General features: G+C 42.9%; 1 protein-coding gene across 9 annotated transcripts in view; it reads left to right on the top strand.

The window, feature by feature from the left end:
* Nucleotides 1-685: 685 nt before the first annotated feature.
* FYB2 (FYN binding protein 2) overlaps nt 686-16,865 on the top strand; it is a 99,170-nt gene continuing 82,990 nt past the window's right edge. For 2 of the 9 annotated variants that reach the window (XR_011620398.1, XM_024797033.2), the window contains exons 1-2: nt 686-1,132; nt 5,417-5,502. Coding sequence is in view for 8 of the 9 variants with exons in the window: in XM_024797033.2 (XP_024652801.2) it covers nt 5,476-5,502 (27 nt within the window). In the remaining variant the exon portion in view is untranslated. The remainder of the gene's footprint in view (nt 1,133-5,416; nt 5,503-16,865) is intronic. The other 7 variants (XM_011764357.3, XM_071092524.1, XM_011764359.3 and 4 more) reach the window with 6 other exon arrangements.

Below are 16,865 nucleotides of genomic sequence, written 5' to 3' on the forward strand. Positions count from 1 at the left end.
AGACAAACAAACAAAAATAACCCCAGCAAAATAAAATCACTTTAGAGTCAGCCAGATCTGGGTTCCAACTCTGGCTCTTCTACTCACTACCTATGTGACCATGGGCAGGTGTTACCACCTCTCTGAGCCTCAGTTTCCTCATTTTTTTTTTTTTTTTTGTGAGATGGTGTCTCACTCTTTCCCCCAGGCTGGAGTGCAGTGGTATGATCTCGGCTTACTGCAACCTCTGCCTCCTGGGTACAAGCAATTCTCCTGCCTCAGCCTCCCAAATAGCTGGGATTACAGGCACCCACCACCACACCTGGCTAATTTTTTTTTTTTTTTTTTTTTAATATTTTTGGTAGAGATGGGGTTTCACCATGTTGGCCAGGCTGGTCTCAAACTCCTGGTCTCAAGTGATCCACACACCTCGGTCTCCCAAAGTGCTGGGATTACAGGTGTGAGCCACCACACCCGGCCATTCTTCTTCACCTTTTAAAATGGGAATCCAAATGCCTCGGTAAATATCAGGCCAAAAACAGGGTGTTCCTTTATATTAGCTCCTTTTCTGGCCTCCACTAAATCCCCCTGTGGGCTTAGGCACGCTGTCCTGTTGGGCTTTGCTTTCCCTGACCGTGAGAAAGGGTTTGTGAAATTAAGTAGTCGTCTGCAAGGGCGGAGCTGTCGGAGGCTGTTACTAACGGGGATCACACTATCCAGCCTGCACGGTCTGTACTAACAGGAGCCTGCCTTCCCCATTCCTCCGCAGCTCCCGCTGCCTGGGCACAAAGGGAAATGCCCTGGAGAGTGAGTGACTGTTAGAGCAGCCAGAGGGGAGCAATGGGAAGAGCTGCTTGCTGAGAAAAGGTGGTCTTGGCAGGACTGCAGACAGAGGACTCTCCCCAGCCCCCGGCAGGTGCCGGTCTAAACCAAGCTGGGAGGATGGAGGCCGGCCCTGGCCCAGCCCCAGGCAAGGGAGGAGCCTCGGCTCAGATGGGGCAGGTGGGGAGCCTGGGCTCAGGTGTGTCCTGTGCGAAGTGATTGCTCCCTGGCTGGCAGAGACAGAGGAAAGCGGATTGTTGGCCCCAGGACCCAGCTCTGGGAGGCTGGGCTTATCTCCCCGACTCTGACTTGGAGGAAAGCAATGGAAGGGGTAAGCCTATCTCAGTTTTGCTGCTGGCTTTCTGCCTGTCTTTTCTTGAAGGTCAAGTTCTTACCATTTGAGAGCCCTGTGGAAAAACTGCCTGTGCGTCCTGCCTCCTGGGCAGGAATAAACATGTCAGGTGTCAGCCAGCGCGTTTCTGCTCACACTGGCTTTGCTCAGGGCAGGTGGGAGGGAAGAGGAGTGTGCCATGTCCTGTGCCACCTGGAGTATGAGGGGACAGGAGGTGCTGAGGAATGACAGCATGTGACCGAGCTCTACCCAGCCAGCTGGACTCCTGACCTATTCCCAGATCCTCTGCTGAAGCACCCGCTGGCTTCCCACTGTGTTTACTTGCCCTTGTGGACTGTATCCGGCCTCTACAGTGATTAGCGGGCCTCCTGGTCAGAGGGCAGTGCTTGGTGCTGGGCAACCGGCTGTGCAGTGCTCTTTTGTGGCTTGTGGCTCTAGATTGCGCTCTGCTCCTTGTTAACTGTGTGGCCTGGGGCAAGTGTGCCTGTTATCCTGAGCCCTGGGTCCTTTGCTCATGAAAGTGAATTACTAGTACAATAACTAGTTTCTGAGATTATCAGAGGTGCTTGTATAGAGATGTATGGAAAAGTACCCTGCCCTACGCCAGCATTCCCTGCCCCTTGGATGGCTGAGTGCTGTTGGCATAGTTGGAGACGTCTCGCCTGACTGACCACATCTTCCTTTTTCCTTCTGCAATTCTCCACTCTCCTCTATTTCCGTCTTCAATAAGTCAGTTTCTTTTGATGTGCATGTGTGTGTGTTGCTTCCATACATTTTTATTATACATTTGGAGTGAAGTAATTTTCTCCCATGAATCATGTGGCTTCTCACCCACATGTTTGGTTTTAAATCAGGACACAGGATACGTTTCAGCTTTTGCTGGTCAGGAAAAGCTTTCCTTTGTCTCAGGGCACAGGGCATCTTTATCTCGGTGACAGATCACTCCAGTCCAAATAGCTGAGTTTTGGAAAGGGGTGAGCAGGGGCATGTTGGCATGACCTCATCTCCCTCCTCTGAGTTCTCCCCGCCACCCCCACCTCTCCTGTACCACTTAGTAAGTTTTGAGAAACTCCTCCTTGATGGGAATGTGCCAGGCTGAATATATTTAGCGTGCCTGTAAGAAAAGGAAACTGACTTACATTTTCGCCATCTCTGATGGGCCAGGATCTGCACTGGCATCCATCATTTCAGTTTATCTGATGACAACACAGTGAGATCTATGCCATTGCCCCATTTATTATAGATGAGGTAACTGACAATGTTATCACTTACTCAGTATCACACAGCTGGTAGCAGAGCTGGGACATGAGCTTACCTGTGTCAGTAACAACTGTTGAGTGCCAACTACAAGCCAAGCATTGCTAGCAAGGATTACAATAGGACAGCAGGAAGAATGTTAGGCAAATTAGATAAAAATGTACAAGAGTATGTTTGTTAGCTAATCACATTTTTATGGGATAAGCTAATATGATTATATAACTTTCACTGCTCAGAGACAGAAAAAAATCAAAAGAGAAATAAGAGTGGTTTCTCATCTTGAAAGAAATATTTTTTTTGTTTTCTAAAGTTAACAAAATACTCACTTATTCAACATATATTTGTTGAGGACATGTTTTGTGCGGTCTGGTCCTGCTTTGGTGCTGCAGATGCAGCAGTGAACTAAACGGTTGAAGATACCTGCCTTCCTAAACCTCATATTCTAGTGAGAGAAGACAAACAAATCTATGTATGGGTCAAATGGCAGTAAGTGCAATGTAGATACACAAAGCAGGGAAGGGAATAAGGATGGTCAGGCAGGAAGACGGACTGCTATTTTCAATGAGATCGTTTCAAGAAAGGTGTCAATGGAAGGTGGCATTTGAGCAGAAACTTGAAAAAGGTATGGGAATTAATGGACTGTGTGGATATCTTAGGGAAGAACATTCTACGGAGAAGTAATAGCAGATGTAAAGGCCCTGAGGCAGAAGCTCGTTGGTGTGCTCAAGGAATGACTGGAGCTGGAGGAAGTGAGGGAGAGAGTGGTCAGAGAGAGTGGGGTCAGATGATATAGGGCCCTGGAGGCCATTGTTGAAACGTGAGCATTTCCTCTAAGCAAAATGGACAGCCCCCTGGGCATTATGGACAGGGCAATGATGCAATCCAACTGACATTTTAAAAGGATTATCTGACTACTGTTTTGAAAATAGATACTAGGGACAGGAAGTGCAGAAGTCGGCCGACCAGGTAGGAGATTATTGCAGTAATCCAAGCAAGAAAGGATGGTGGCTCAGACCAGTCTTGGCAATGAAGTGGCTAGAAGTGGTCAGATGCTGGAAATAGATTAGAGGTAGGGTCAGCAGGATTTACTAATGGATTGGACAAAAAAAAAAAAAAAAGAAAATTGTTGATGACTCCAAGTTATAAAGCTAGAACATCTGGAAGAGTGGAATCAAGGTTTACCGAGATGACTTAACACAGAGCAGGTTTCAAAGGAGATTAGGAGTTGGTTTTAGACGCAATATGTTTAGGGGGGCTACACAGGCAGGTTTAGAGTTCAAGGAAGAGGCCCAGGCAGGAGGTATCTTGATGATACATCTACATTATCTAGAATAGCACTGGGTGTGTAGTAGATATTTAGTATGTGTTATACAGGGGATTTTAAAACTTGGTCTCACATTCTCTGACATCTTCTCATGAAGAGATGGTGCCCATGTTCCCATCCCTTGGCTGAAATCATGACTACTTTGACCAATACAGTGTGGTACATGTAACACTCTGTGCTTTCAGAAACTGTGTCATAAAAGGTCATACCTCATCTACCTCATTTATGAGGACACTTACTCTTGCAGCCCTGAGCCCCCATGTGAGTAGTCTATACTCCAGTATTTTCTGGCTGGAGACATGTGATATAGACACTCTGGTTGACAGTTCCAGCTAAGCCTAACCTTCTAGCCATTCCTGCAAGACTAAAACCAGTACCCTCCAGACTAGACCAGCTACTGGTGAGATGCAGCCAAACGGCTTTTATCAACACCCTGTGGAACACAAGGAGAACTCAGCTGAGCTTCATCCAAATTCCTATCCCACAAAATTGTGAAATACAGAAAAATGTTTTTTGTTTTAGGCCACTCAGTTTTGGGGTGGTTTGTTTTCATTAACAGATATCAGGGCAATTAGATATATCCTTTGTTCTGTGTAGTTATTTAAAAAGTCATTCTCTGCCCATAAACATAAGGTTTAACATTCAACCGAGGTTTGAATAAATTAATACATTTAAAGAGCTTAGGACAGCTCAATGAACTCAAAGGCAGTTAATTCTACAAACAATAACTTATGGTAATAACAGGTGGGCTGTTATGGGTCAAATAGTGACACCCATCCCTCCCAAACTCATGTTGAAGTCGTAACCCCCGGCACCTCAGAATGTGACCTTATTTGAAGATAGGTTCTTTATAGAGGTGATCAAGTGATATGTTTTGGCTGTGTTCCCACCCAAGTCTCATCTTGAATTGTAGCTCCCATAATCCTCATGTGTCATGGGAGGGAGCAGGCAGGAGGTAATTGAATCATGGGAGTGGGTTTTTCCTGTGCTATTCTCGTGATAGTGAACAAGTCTCATGAGAGCTGATGGTTTTATAAAAGGCAGTTCCCCTGCACACACTCTCTTGCCTGCTGCCATGTAAGACATACCTTTGCCCTTCCTCCTTTGCCTTCTACCATGATTGTGAGGCTTCCCCAGCCATGTGGAACTGGGAGTCCATTAAGCTTCTTTTTCTTTATAAATTACCCAGTCTCAGGTATGTCTTTATTTAGCAGTGTAAGAACGGACTAATACATCAAGTTAAAGTGAGTTCGTGAGTAGGCACTAATCCAGTATGACTGGTGTCCTTATAAAATGGGGGAATTTGAACCTGGAGAGATGCACAGGGGTGAGACAATGTGAAGATACAGGAAAGGCACCATGTGAACATGAAGACAGCCATCTATAAGCCAAGGAGAGAGGTCTGGTACAGATCCTTCCCCCACAACCCTCAGAAAATAACCAACCCTGCTAGCATCTTCGTCTTGGACTTTTGCCTCTAGAACTGTAAGGCAATACATTTCTCTTGTTTAAGCCACATAGTCTGTTGTGCTTGCTGTGATAACCCTAGCAACTAATAAATGAACCGTATCAGCAAATAAAATAAAAGAATTTATGTAAATAACTGTGTGCACTCTCTTCCCCCATCAACCTGAGAGGTGTTTTATATCATGTTGCTATTTTGACCTTTCCCAAAACGACAGCTGTGCTTATCTCTTCAGCGAAGAAATCTGAGAAGTGTTTATTCCCCTCTGCATGGAAAATGGACAGAAATGATCCTGCAACCATGGTCAGTATTCCTCCCTGATCACTGACTTCTGGGTTTTAACTTTTCACATCTGTAAAATCTGAAATAACAAGCCCCTGGGAGATTTTTAAAGATTAATCAAAATAATGAAACATTTTGTTAGGACCTATTAAATACAGAGAAGTTACAAATAATGTGCTTCAGAATAATAATTAAGCAATTTTGTATCACAATACTGGAAAAAGTGGAGGTTTTATTTATTACTTTTCACTGTATTATTACTGTTAACCATCTTTCCCATTTTACAGATAGAGAAGAATCAGTATTCAAATTCAAATGTGTCTAACTCGAGAGTCCCCATCCCTAACCATTAGTTTGGTTCTTTTTACCATAGTGATGATGAATGGCATATAGGACAGAGGTTTTAAAAAAAAATCTTTGAACTGGAAACCTGAAATTGAGTCTAGGTCTGCCATCTACTTGGAATGTGACCTTGAGCAAATAACTTATCTTCTCTCAGTTTCAGATTTCCCATCTCTAAGTGTGACTAATAATAACTATTTGTCTATAAAATTATATAGAATAATGTATTTGAAAGTACTATGAAGAGAATAAAATCCTAGACTAATATTTGTAGTTGTTGATATAATCAAAACTCTCCAATCCAAAATTGTAGCAGAGCTGACATTAGAATTCAAACCACTTTCGGAGCCCTCTACCCTCCACTTTTGATGAATTAGCCAATGGCTCACCTCAAAGCCCAGAGTGTGATCTTAGACAAGAAAGAGAAAAAGAAGAAAAAAAAAAAGGTCGAGAAAGGTTTTTAACAACTGAAAAGTCGATACAGAAAAACAAAGCAGCATTATCACTTGAACTTTTAAAAGATTAACAGGGAAGAACCACTTTCCACACCCTTTAAAAAATATCATACAAAAGTGTGTGTTGCTGCTGGGTTTTTTTGTTTGTTTGGTTGGGTTTTTTTTGTCCATTACAACAACCTTTTCTCCAAGTTGTGGTATGAATGAAATAACATTGGATTGGGAGTCTCAAACCTCTGGGTGACTTTGGTCTTTGCCACTCATGCCTGTGTGCCCTTAGGCAAATTATTTCACCTTGGTGGGTCTCAGTTTCCATCTCAAAAAAAAAAAACAAACAAAAAAGAGAGACCATTGGAAACTTTAGGCTATGGAAAGAGGTTTGAAAAGGGGAACTCGGAACGGGAGGCATGCGAGGGTGGTGCTGGTGCGAGGCTCATCTGTCTTGTCCCAGTGACTGTCTTGAGTCATGGCCCACCTGGAGCGAGGGCTGGCATCATCTCAGCAATGGCTGGGTTGTTGACTAACTGCCTGGAGGTAATCTCTGGAATTTCACAGCTGGGTCGCCATGGGCTGGTTTGTTTCAAGATTAGCCCCCTGGAATTTCTAAGTAAGTACATAATTAGATAAGCTGGCAGTGCAAGGGAGTGTCAGGTGGGAAGGGAGGGAAAGAAAGTTTTAAAGTGTGTTTCAAGGCTGAAAGCAAGAAAGGAAAAAGTTTTAAAATGCATTTTGAAGCTAAACTTCTTGGTTACACTACCACTATTCTAGAGTTTCTGAGAGAGAGGAACTCTTATAGAATGTGTGCTTTAAAGCTTCAGCTTCTGGGTTTGAATCCCAGTGCTACCACTTTTTGGCTGTGTGAACTTTGGCAAGTTATTTGACCTCTCTGATTCTCCATGGAAGTGCCTACCTGCCTGATGACACTCCCTCCCGTAGAGCTTCTATGATTTAATATATAGAGAACACTTAGAATCATGCCCAGTGCATACGTGTGCTCAGTGAGTGTTAGCTGTTACTGCTGCTGCTGCTGTTGATGATGATGATATCCACTGAAGGATTCACCATCTACTGAGAAACAGAAAAGTAAATAGATATTGATAATAAAAGATAGTAAATACAGTGATAGAGAAACACACAGGATATGAAGGATCATGGAAAGGGGGAATATATTCAAAATACAACTCCCTTCCAAAAAATCGGAAAAGTACAGCATCACCTGACATCAGAGTCTTACTATTTCCTCTTGTTAATTAACCCAAAGAAAAATATCTGTTAATGTTCCATTAAGCTGTGTGTTCCAGGCAGCACTGCCTGATGCATTTTGCCCTTCAATTATTCTGGCTCTTTACATGAAACTGGCATCTCTGAGCTAAGTAACAAAATCTGACCCAGTGCCCGTATGACCAACTCAAGGCCATCTCCATTTGGTTTTCTTAGCCCTTTATGTAAAGAAAAGTCTTGCTGGCCGGGCGCGGTGGCTCAAGCCTGTAATCCCAGCACTTTGGGAGGCCGAGACGGGCGGATCACGAGGTCAGGAAATCGAGACCATCCTGGCGAACACGGTGAAACCCCGTCTCTACTAAAAAATACAAAAAACTAGCCGGGCGAGGTGGCGGGCGCCTGTAGTCCCAGCTACACAGGAGGCTGAGGCAGGAGAATGGCGTAAACCCGGGAGGCGGAGCTTGCAGTGAGCTGAGATCCGGCCACTGCGCTCCAGCCCCGGCGACAGAGCGAGACTCCGTCTCAAAAAAAAAAAAAAAAAAAAAAAAAAGTCTTGCTAAAGCCCTCTTTGATATTTTCAGATTTTGCTGAGAGAAAAATGTAGCCTCTGGGAGGGAGTGGAAACTGGGTGTGTGAATTGAGTCTAAGTCTAAACAGAGCAGAACTAAATGTTTACAGAGTGGGTCCTGTGCCCCTTGTTAGCTAGCCTGGGTTCGGAAACAGAGGGGAGTGAGAAGAGGGTAACTTCGTAGGGTAGTTTCACAGAATGACTAGAGTCAAGGGGTGCAGACTAGAGTGAAAACTCCAAGAAAACTTCATGGAATGAGTTCATGTCCGTGAGTGCAGAAGGAGGCAAAATTGGAGCATTTCTATTACTGGAAACTGAAATGCCACCTAACAGAACTGATTCAATTTTTCCATCTGAAACCATCAGGTTGATTAATTCTGAACATATTTACTGAACATCTACTCTGTCACAGTCATTTCATCACTAAAAATCACCATGATCATCATGATAATCATTGTCTTCCTCTTCCTCCTTCTTTCCCTCTTCCCCCTCCTCTTTCTCTTTCTTCTCCCCTTCCTCCTCCTCCTTTCTCTCTTCTCTCTTTATCCACATCACAACTAGCTTCATCAGAATATCATTATTGTGGGTTTGCTTTGTGTCAGGCACCAGGCCAAAGTTAATGTCTATGGCAGTCCTAGGATGTGAAAAGCTGTATCCCCATTTCACTCATCAGGAAATAGGAAAATAGAGAACTGAAATAGCTTTGTAAAGGTGACAGAGACAGAATTCGTAGAGGTAGGATTTCACCTTAAGGCTTTTAAATCCAAAACCCATGTTCTTAACCCTATTGCTGTACTTGAAGTTGCTTCTAGTCTAGGGAGGAAGGGGAAGAATGTAAAAAACAATTACAGTGTAATAAACACCGCAGTAGAGAAGGTACAGGAGCTCTAGGAGCACAGGGGAGTGGCCACCCCTCATTGCGTCCCTGATAGAAAGTTTCCTCGGGGACTTGCAGTTGGGTTGAGTCAGGTAAAACAAACATTTTTCAGACAATAAACATGGGTAAGAGCATTCTGGAAAGAGAGTGGCATGTGTGCAAAAGCATGGAGGCATTCGTTCCTCCAGCAAATATTCACAGTGTCTTCTCTGCTCTGGTCACTATGTTAGGAAACCCAAGGGGGAATAAAAGAAGAGCGAATCTGGTGAAGTGGATGAACTAGAAAAGGTAAGACTGGAGGTAGAGAAAAAAAAATATTCAGAGGGAGAGATAAGAGGAAAATAGCTGTTAATAGTATACTTCTATTATGTTTTGCAATTTACAGTGCATTTTCACATGTCTAGAACACTACCTTGTACATGGTTGGCACTGAACTAGTAATCGAATGAATGATCTCTGTAGACCTTTAAAGTTACCCATTTGCCTAGAAGTTCTGTGAGAACAGAGAACATTTGTTCACCACTATCACCACTGAAATCTGCAGTGGGGCCACTGAGTTGCACAACTCCAATAGGTGCTGTTTACATGGTGGCCAATGAGAATGGTCTCTGTGATCACAATGTGAATAGTGATGTAGAACTATTATATGCTATATTTATATCTATATATGAGTATGTGTGTGTGCAACAACATAATCGATGTACAACTTGGTAGCTTGGGTTCATATCTTATATAGAGGATTAATATTTATTGATTAAGCTAATTAGTGAGAAGGAAAGCAGGAAGTCTAGACAGATTGCCATCATTCAGCTTCTTCTCCATGCAAGGATCGTTAGTGAAATCTCTGCTGTAGACCAGCATATCCATTTCACAGATGGAGATGAGATATAATGTGACTGCCTTAGAATACAGATCTACTCAGGGCTCTCCTAGTTAATGCTTTTCTACTGCAGCACACAGTACACAGTTCCTCTTTAAAGCCATCAGTGCATGGTTTTCTCCAAAGGGCCAAGGATGCTTCTTTCCTAAGAAACCAGCTGGGCTGCAGAATGTGTTGCTGGCCCCTCACAGCTGGCAACCTCCCAAGGTGAAGGAAATTGGGAGCTGGTGCCAGGAGTCTTTGTCAGGTATTGGTGTGTAACTAATTGCTGCTGTAAACGTTTCTCACAAGAAGGTCTGGCTTTGCAAGTTCTTGGAGTAAAGAAGATCCTGAGGTTTACTGAGTGGATTAGAAGAATACATATTTGGAAAGCAGAAAGACTGTCAAGCATCAATTTTGGCAGAAAACATTTTGTCCCAGATAAAGGGTCTTTCAAACACCCTTTAGTTGCATTTCTTGACTGCTTACAGCCAAGAATTGAGGCTGTAGGAGTATGCTAGAAAGAGCTAGGGGATCGAGGTCAGTAGGTCTAGTTCTGCTATTTACTAGCTCTTTGATCTTAGGCAAGTAAGTTGACTTGACCCCTCCAGCTTTAATTTCTTCATCTGTAAAATGGAGTTCATCACTTCTTTAATGTTGTATAGTGGCAGAGTAAACAAAATAATGTATGAAAAGGGCCTAACCCAGTGTGGTATAGTAAAACAATCTTGAGTATTGGAATCCGACCTCGTTGTTAAATCCAAATTTACCTCTTGACAACAATGCAAACTTTGACAACACCAGTAATAATAATGATGACAATAATAATCATAAGTAGCTAACATTTCTGGAAAATATACTATGTACCAAGTACTGTGATTCACACTTAACTTGGATTGTCTGAATTAATTGGCAATACAGTGAATACTATTATTGTTGCCATTTTATTGATGGGAATAAAAGTTAAAATCATCTAGCTGAAAGTGAAAGGGCAGGGATCCCAACACAGAAGATCTGATTCCAAAGTCCAGAGCATGGTTTTCAATCCCTAAGCTAAACTTACTTTCTCTCCAAGCCTCAGTTTCTTTATCTATAAAATTGTATTACCAATGCTTACCAATCTTGGTGAGTTGTTAGAAGAATCCAAGGTTCTGTCTCAGAATTGTAGATGCCACTGCATCTACTTCAGTGGTGCAAGTTCAGTAATTAGTGGGGTGTGGTAATGGGTGACATGGAAGTAGCAGAGGCGAGAATGATGAGCATGATGATAATGATTGGCACTCCAGATCTTAAAAATGACTTCCATTGCTATTATTGGAGAAATAGTTTCCTGAATAGACAGAAAACCAGACAGGGGCTCCTTTATCTTCTTTAAAAAGCAAAAACATCTAACACCTGTAAAACCTGCCCCAAGTGCATTTAGAATGGTGTCTCTGATTTCTTTTACTGTTTCTTCATGCAGCTGGGACTGTAATATAGAAAACAAATCTAAGAAATTAAAATGGCCACATCGACTGAGGAGTTTACATCATAGCTGTGGAGTAAAAGCAATAAAGTGGCTCAAAGAGGTTATTCAACCCTTCTTTTTTCAGTGTTCATTAAATTGCACTTTAAATAAAACTGTCATAAACCTAAAAGACACTGAGTGACTGTTCTGTCTGCAGCAGGAGAGGGCAGCAGGGAGAGCAGGAACCCCTTTCAAATAAGGACGCTCTGTGGTTGGTTTTTCCAGCTCCCTGGCAGGCAGTTTCTAGTGAAGCCTCCTGTTCTTGCCCTAAGTTGCAATGCTGAGTGAGTGTGGAGCATGTAATCAGGGATGGGCTGTAATTGGGTTATTGGAGGACTTGGCATGTTTGCAGAGATCATAAATTCTGACTTCAGGCCCTGATCCCCAGACTGCCAACCAAGTTAAACTTGAGCCTTTTGCTGAAAGCTACATTTTGAACTTGGCACCTGAGGGTATATATGGCCCATGTTTTCTTCTGAAACCCTTACCCTCACCACAAAATGCAGTTAAATGTTGCTTAAGTTTTAGTTCTTGAAGCAATATCAAGCCCATAGCATTTTTTTTTTTTTTTTGGCTGATTTCCTAAAAGACATCATAAACCCCATTTGTTTGCAATGAATAGTTATCTCCCTTTGTTTTTCACTTCCCTTTGGGAGTTCTCTATAGGCCTGTGCCTTGAGTGACAGAATTTGAAGGTTGCAAAATATCATTTTGATATTCATGATCTCCCAGTATATTCTGGGAAGGAATTTGGAACCATAAATATGTAAATTTGTGTTGTTAAGTTTATTTCTAGTGGCCTGTGAGATCTTTCAAGGGGCCACCCCAGCCCTATTTCTCCTTCTCATCTCACATTTCAGCCACACTCCCCACTCCAGAAACCCACACATGCCAGACTCTCTCAGGTTCAGGTCTTTGAAATGCCATTTCTACCATTACTTTCAATGGCAAAAAACACAATTACTTTGCACCAACCTAATATAATCTCATTCCCCCTTTTGACAGCCAAGTTCCTATTTGTTCTTTATGTCTGTCTCATTTTCTCTGGGAAGTCCCTCTGTCCTCAGTCTGGTTAGGTGTTCCCTGTCCTGCCTCTGGTGCTGCTCCATCACATCAGGGACCTCAAGGTGTTGTCATCGTCTGTTTATGTATCCATCCTTTCCATGAGACTGTGAACCCCAGGACGGCAAGGCCTGTGTCTGCCTCATGCATTTATGTTACCTGTAATAAGCATACAAAAAATAATTGTTGGATGAGTCTGGAAAAGATGAGGGAAAACACTGTTATTAAGGAAAAGGCATGTTGTATAGCAAAGAGTTGATTTTAAAACATCACAGGTGTATTAGTCCTTTTTAATGCTGCTGATGAAGGCATACCCAAGACTGGGCAATTTATACAGGAAAAGGTGTTTAATGGACTTACAGTTCCACATGTCTGGGGAGGCCTCACAATCATGGCAGAAGGCAAGGAGGAGCAAGTCACATCTTACATGGATGGCAGCAGGCAAAGAGAGAACTTATGCAGGGGAGCGCCTCTTTATAAAACCATCAGATCTCGTGAGACTTACTCACTATCATGAGAGCAGCACAGGAAAGACTTGCCCCCATGATTCAATTACCTCCCACCACATCCCTCCCACAACATGTGGGAATTCAAGGTGAGATTTTGGTGAGGACACAGCCAAACCGTATCAACAGGCTTTGGTGTCAGGGCTAGGTTCAGATCTTGGCTCAGCACTCATTTACTATGTGTCCTGGCAAGCTTCAGAAAGCTCTGATCCTGACTTTTGTCATCATCTTCACGGGGCGGGGGCACAGCTCAGAAGCCAATTGTAAGGATTATGGTAATTGAGGTAACATACACATGCTGCTATAGGCAGTGCCTGGAAATGCATTAACATAATAAGCCAACGCACCTTTCAGTTTCTTTTACCTAGAATTATTCCTAATTTTTCCCCAGTTACCTCACCCACAAATATAAAACAAATGATTTCTAATCTGCTCAGTTTAATTCAAAAGAACACATATTGTCCGTCTACTCTCTGTGTGCCTAGGCACAGAGACAGAAGCACAAGTGAAAAAACACAGTCTGATCCACATGTGCGAGTGGGGTGTGGTAAAGTGGACACATGTAGATCACTTTAATCAATAAAATTAGATAAGTGGAAAGACAGAGGGAAGCAGAAGGTACTAAAATGGAGCAAGTACACACACTTGGCCCAACCTAAGAACTGGAAAAGGCTGCTGGGAGGGATTGGCAACCCCTAAATCTCAAAAGATGAATATGTTTAGCCAGGCAGATAAAGGTAGGAAGGGCATTCGGGGCAGGGGAACAACAGATGCACAGAGGCAAGTTCAGTTTTACTGGAGGGGTGAGTTAGAGGCAGGAAGTGGTGGGAAATGAAGCTGGAGATGTAGACAGGAAAAGATCAGAGAAGACCTTATGTGTTTGACTAAGGAATGTATAATTTACCAACAAGGTAACAGGGAGCCATTGAAAGGTTTTAAACAGAGGAGTGGCATGATTGAACCTGCACTTTATTGATTGATTGATTGATTGATTGAGATGGAGTCTCACTCTGTCACTCAGGTTGGAGTGTAGTGGTGCCATCTCGGCCCACTGCAACCTCTGCCTCCCGGGTGAAAGCCATCCTCCCACCTTAGCCTCCCATGTAGCTGGGACTACATGCATGCACCACAATGCCTGGCTTTTTTCTTTTCTTTTCTTTTCTTTTCTTTTTTTTTTTTTTTGGTATTTTTAGTAGAGATGGGGTATTACCATGTTGGCCAGGCTGGTCTTGAACTCCTGACCTCCAGTGATCTGCCCACCTTGGTTTCCCAATGTGCTGGGATTACAGGCATGAGCCACTGCACCCGGCCTGAACCTGCCTTGAGATGCATCATTGGCATGAAATTAATTTGTAGTTCTCAAAGAAAGCCTTTTAAAAGATCATCCCGGCCGGGCGCAGTGGCTCACGCCTGTAATCCCAGCACTTTGGGAGGCCGAGGCGGACAGATCACGAGGACAGGAGATCGAGACCATCCTGGCGAACACGGTAAAACCCTGTCTCTACTGAAAATACAAAAAAAAATTAGCCGGGCGTGGTGGCGGGCGCCTGTAGTCCCAGCTTCTCCAGAGGCTGAGGCAGGAAAATGGCGTGAACCCGGGAGAAGACGGAGCTTGCAGTGAGTGGACATCGCACCACTGCACTCCAGCCAGGGCAACAGAGCGAGACTCCGTATGAAAAAAAAAAAAAAAAGATCATCCCCTCTGGATGTTATTGCTCCAGAAATATATTCATTCATTTCATTCGCTGTTAGTTTGGTCAATACTTACTGAGTGTTACTAGGAGTAAATTTTCATGCTTGAACCTGTGGGCTCTACAAAGGTGAGTATGTGTTTCTACCTGACCTCAAGGAGTTCATGGAATATAGGGCAGAGGAAGCATCTACTTGAATAATTGTAGTAGGATATGGAAAGTGGCAAGGGGCATAAGACTAAAAGAGATTTGCAGATGAAGTGCTAGATGACATGTTTTCAAACCTATTCCTTGAACCAGGTGCTGAGCTGGCCACACAGTAAGCACTCAAGGTGCTTCATAAAATATGGACACCCTGGAACTTCTGTTTCAGTGGGGCAGGCTCAGGAGTCCCCAGGATATTCCCATGCACAGCCAGGATTAAGAACCATTGCCAGAAGAGGTCTGAGGAGAGAGAGGTTAAGTTTTGAAGGGGCCATTGATGACAGAAGCATGTAAGCTGTGCCTAGAAGAATGAGTAAAATTTGGACAGTAGATTTCGTGCAAAGACATTCTGGACATGCCAGATGGCAGGTGAAGCATGGGCTGTGATGGGATGCAGGAAAACAAGACCTACACTAGAGGGAGCCCAGGAGTTCTACGTGACTGCAACATGAAGCCGTGTAGTGGCGGTTTGGCACCAGATCAAGGAGGTGAAGGAATTAGCACTTTAACTGATAGATACTTGTGCAACACTATTATTTTTGTTTTTAATGGAGTGGCATTTTAGAATGGAATTGTATTTTAGAGCCATCAGATCCCTGCAACATTTTTGTGTGAGGCTGGGTTACCAGTTAGAAAATGATTGCAAAAATCTTAAGTAGCAGAAGACAGCCAGCTGAACCAGGGAATAACTATCAGTCCAGCTACCATTGATTATGCCTGGAGCTGAATAATTATTTTGCTTTTGCTTTTTCTTTCTTAAAAAAAAAAAGTGAGGAAGAGGATAGGGAAAAGTTCATGATCTCATTACCCACAATTCCAAAATCCAATAAGCTCTGAAACCCACTAATTTTTCATAACTTTTTTGGTTTCAAAAGCCTGCCTGAACCAACATGAGACAATTTATGATCTTTATTTATCTTGCATTATATGAACATTAATATGTTTTGCTACAGAAATGGTAACATGTTTGATCACAGCATGCTGTCTCAGACCACACTAGGGGTTACATATACAGAATTTGTAATATATTACCTTTCTAAAATTGGAAAAAATTCGAATTCCAAAGTATATCTGGTCAGAGGATTTTGTATAAAGATTATAGACTTAAATTAGTGATGAAAACTAAATCTGAAAGAATCCAAGCAATGTTTCAAAGAAAGAGGAAGAAGACTGAGCTCTTGTGCAGGGAAAGAAACGGATAGAAGGGGTTTTATAGAGAGGGTACAAACACACACAGTTTCATGTTGATGCTAGGAAGATGATTGTGTTGATGTCAACGTACTATTGGAATTCTTGTATGAAAGTTCTAATGGCCCTGTAATTGGTGATGGATGGACAGAAAGGCCCTTATGACAAGGACTATAGGCAGTTGCAGGCAAGAAAGTGGCAAAGTGATATGATCTCAAATCCACCGAAGGGTTCCCTGAACCAAAATATTTCCTCCTTTCTTATTGCCTTGAAAAGGCAACTGAGATTCTTCACTACTTAGTTGAATGAAGGCTTTGAAGGCCCTAAACTTTTGAAGGCTCCTGGGAAGAATAATGGCTTTCTTCCTCCTGTTCCACTCATTTTATACTCTAGCTGCTCCAATCTGAAAATATGATGGACCTGCACACCTCCATGCCTTTGTCTATCCTGTTCCTTTAGCCTAAAATGTCTTCATAGCCCTTTTCTCCCCAATGGAAACTCATTCATCCTTCAATCTTACTTCCTTTGGGAAGGATTTCCTGAATGGGCCAAGTTAAACTAATTCTTCACTATATTTTCATTGATTCCATGCATAGTACTTATAGTTAGGTAATTGCTTGCATAACTACCTTCACTAAATGGGGATTAAATGTTTTTAATTGCTCCAGTCCAGCTATCAGCTGAAGATGCAATGATGGAAAGACATAGTCCTTGTATTGAAAAAGGTGAGGTTTAGTGGGAGAGGCAGACCAGTAAATAGTTATGATAAGATAGAATGTGATAAGCACTAAGACAAAAGTAAGCAGAGAGAGGTCCTTGTTCCAGACAGGGAAGAAGCCAGGAGGGTTGGGGAAGCAGTGCTTTGCATGAGACTTGAATGAGTAGGAGTTGCCCACTGTGTTGT

This window comes from Macaca nemestrina, chromosome 1 (assembly GCF_043159975.1).
Source record: "Macaca nemestrina isolate mMacNem1 chromosome 1, mMacNem.hap1, whole genome shotgun sequence".
Classification (NCBI taxonomy): Eukaryota; Metazoa; Chordata; class Mammalia; order Primates; family Cercopithecidae; genus Macaca; species Macaca nemestrina.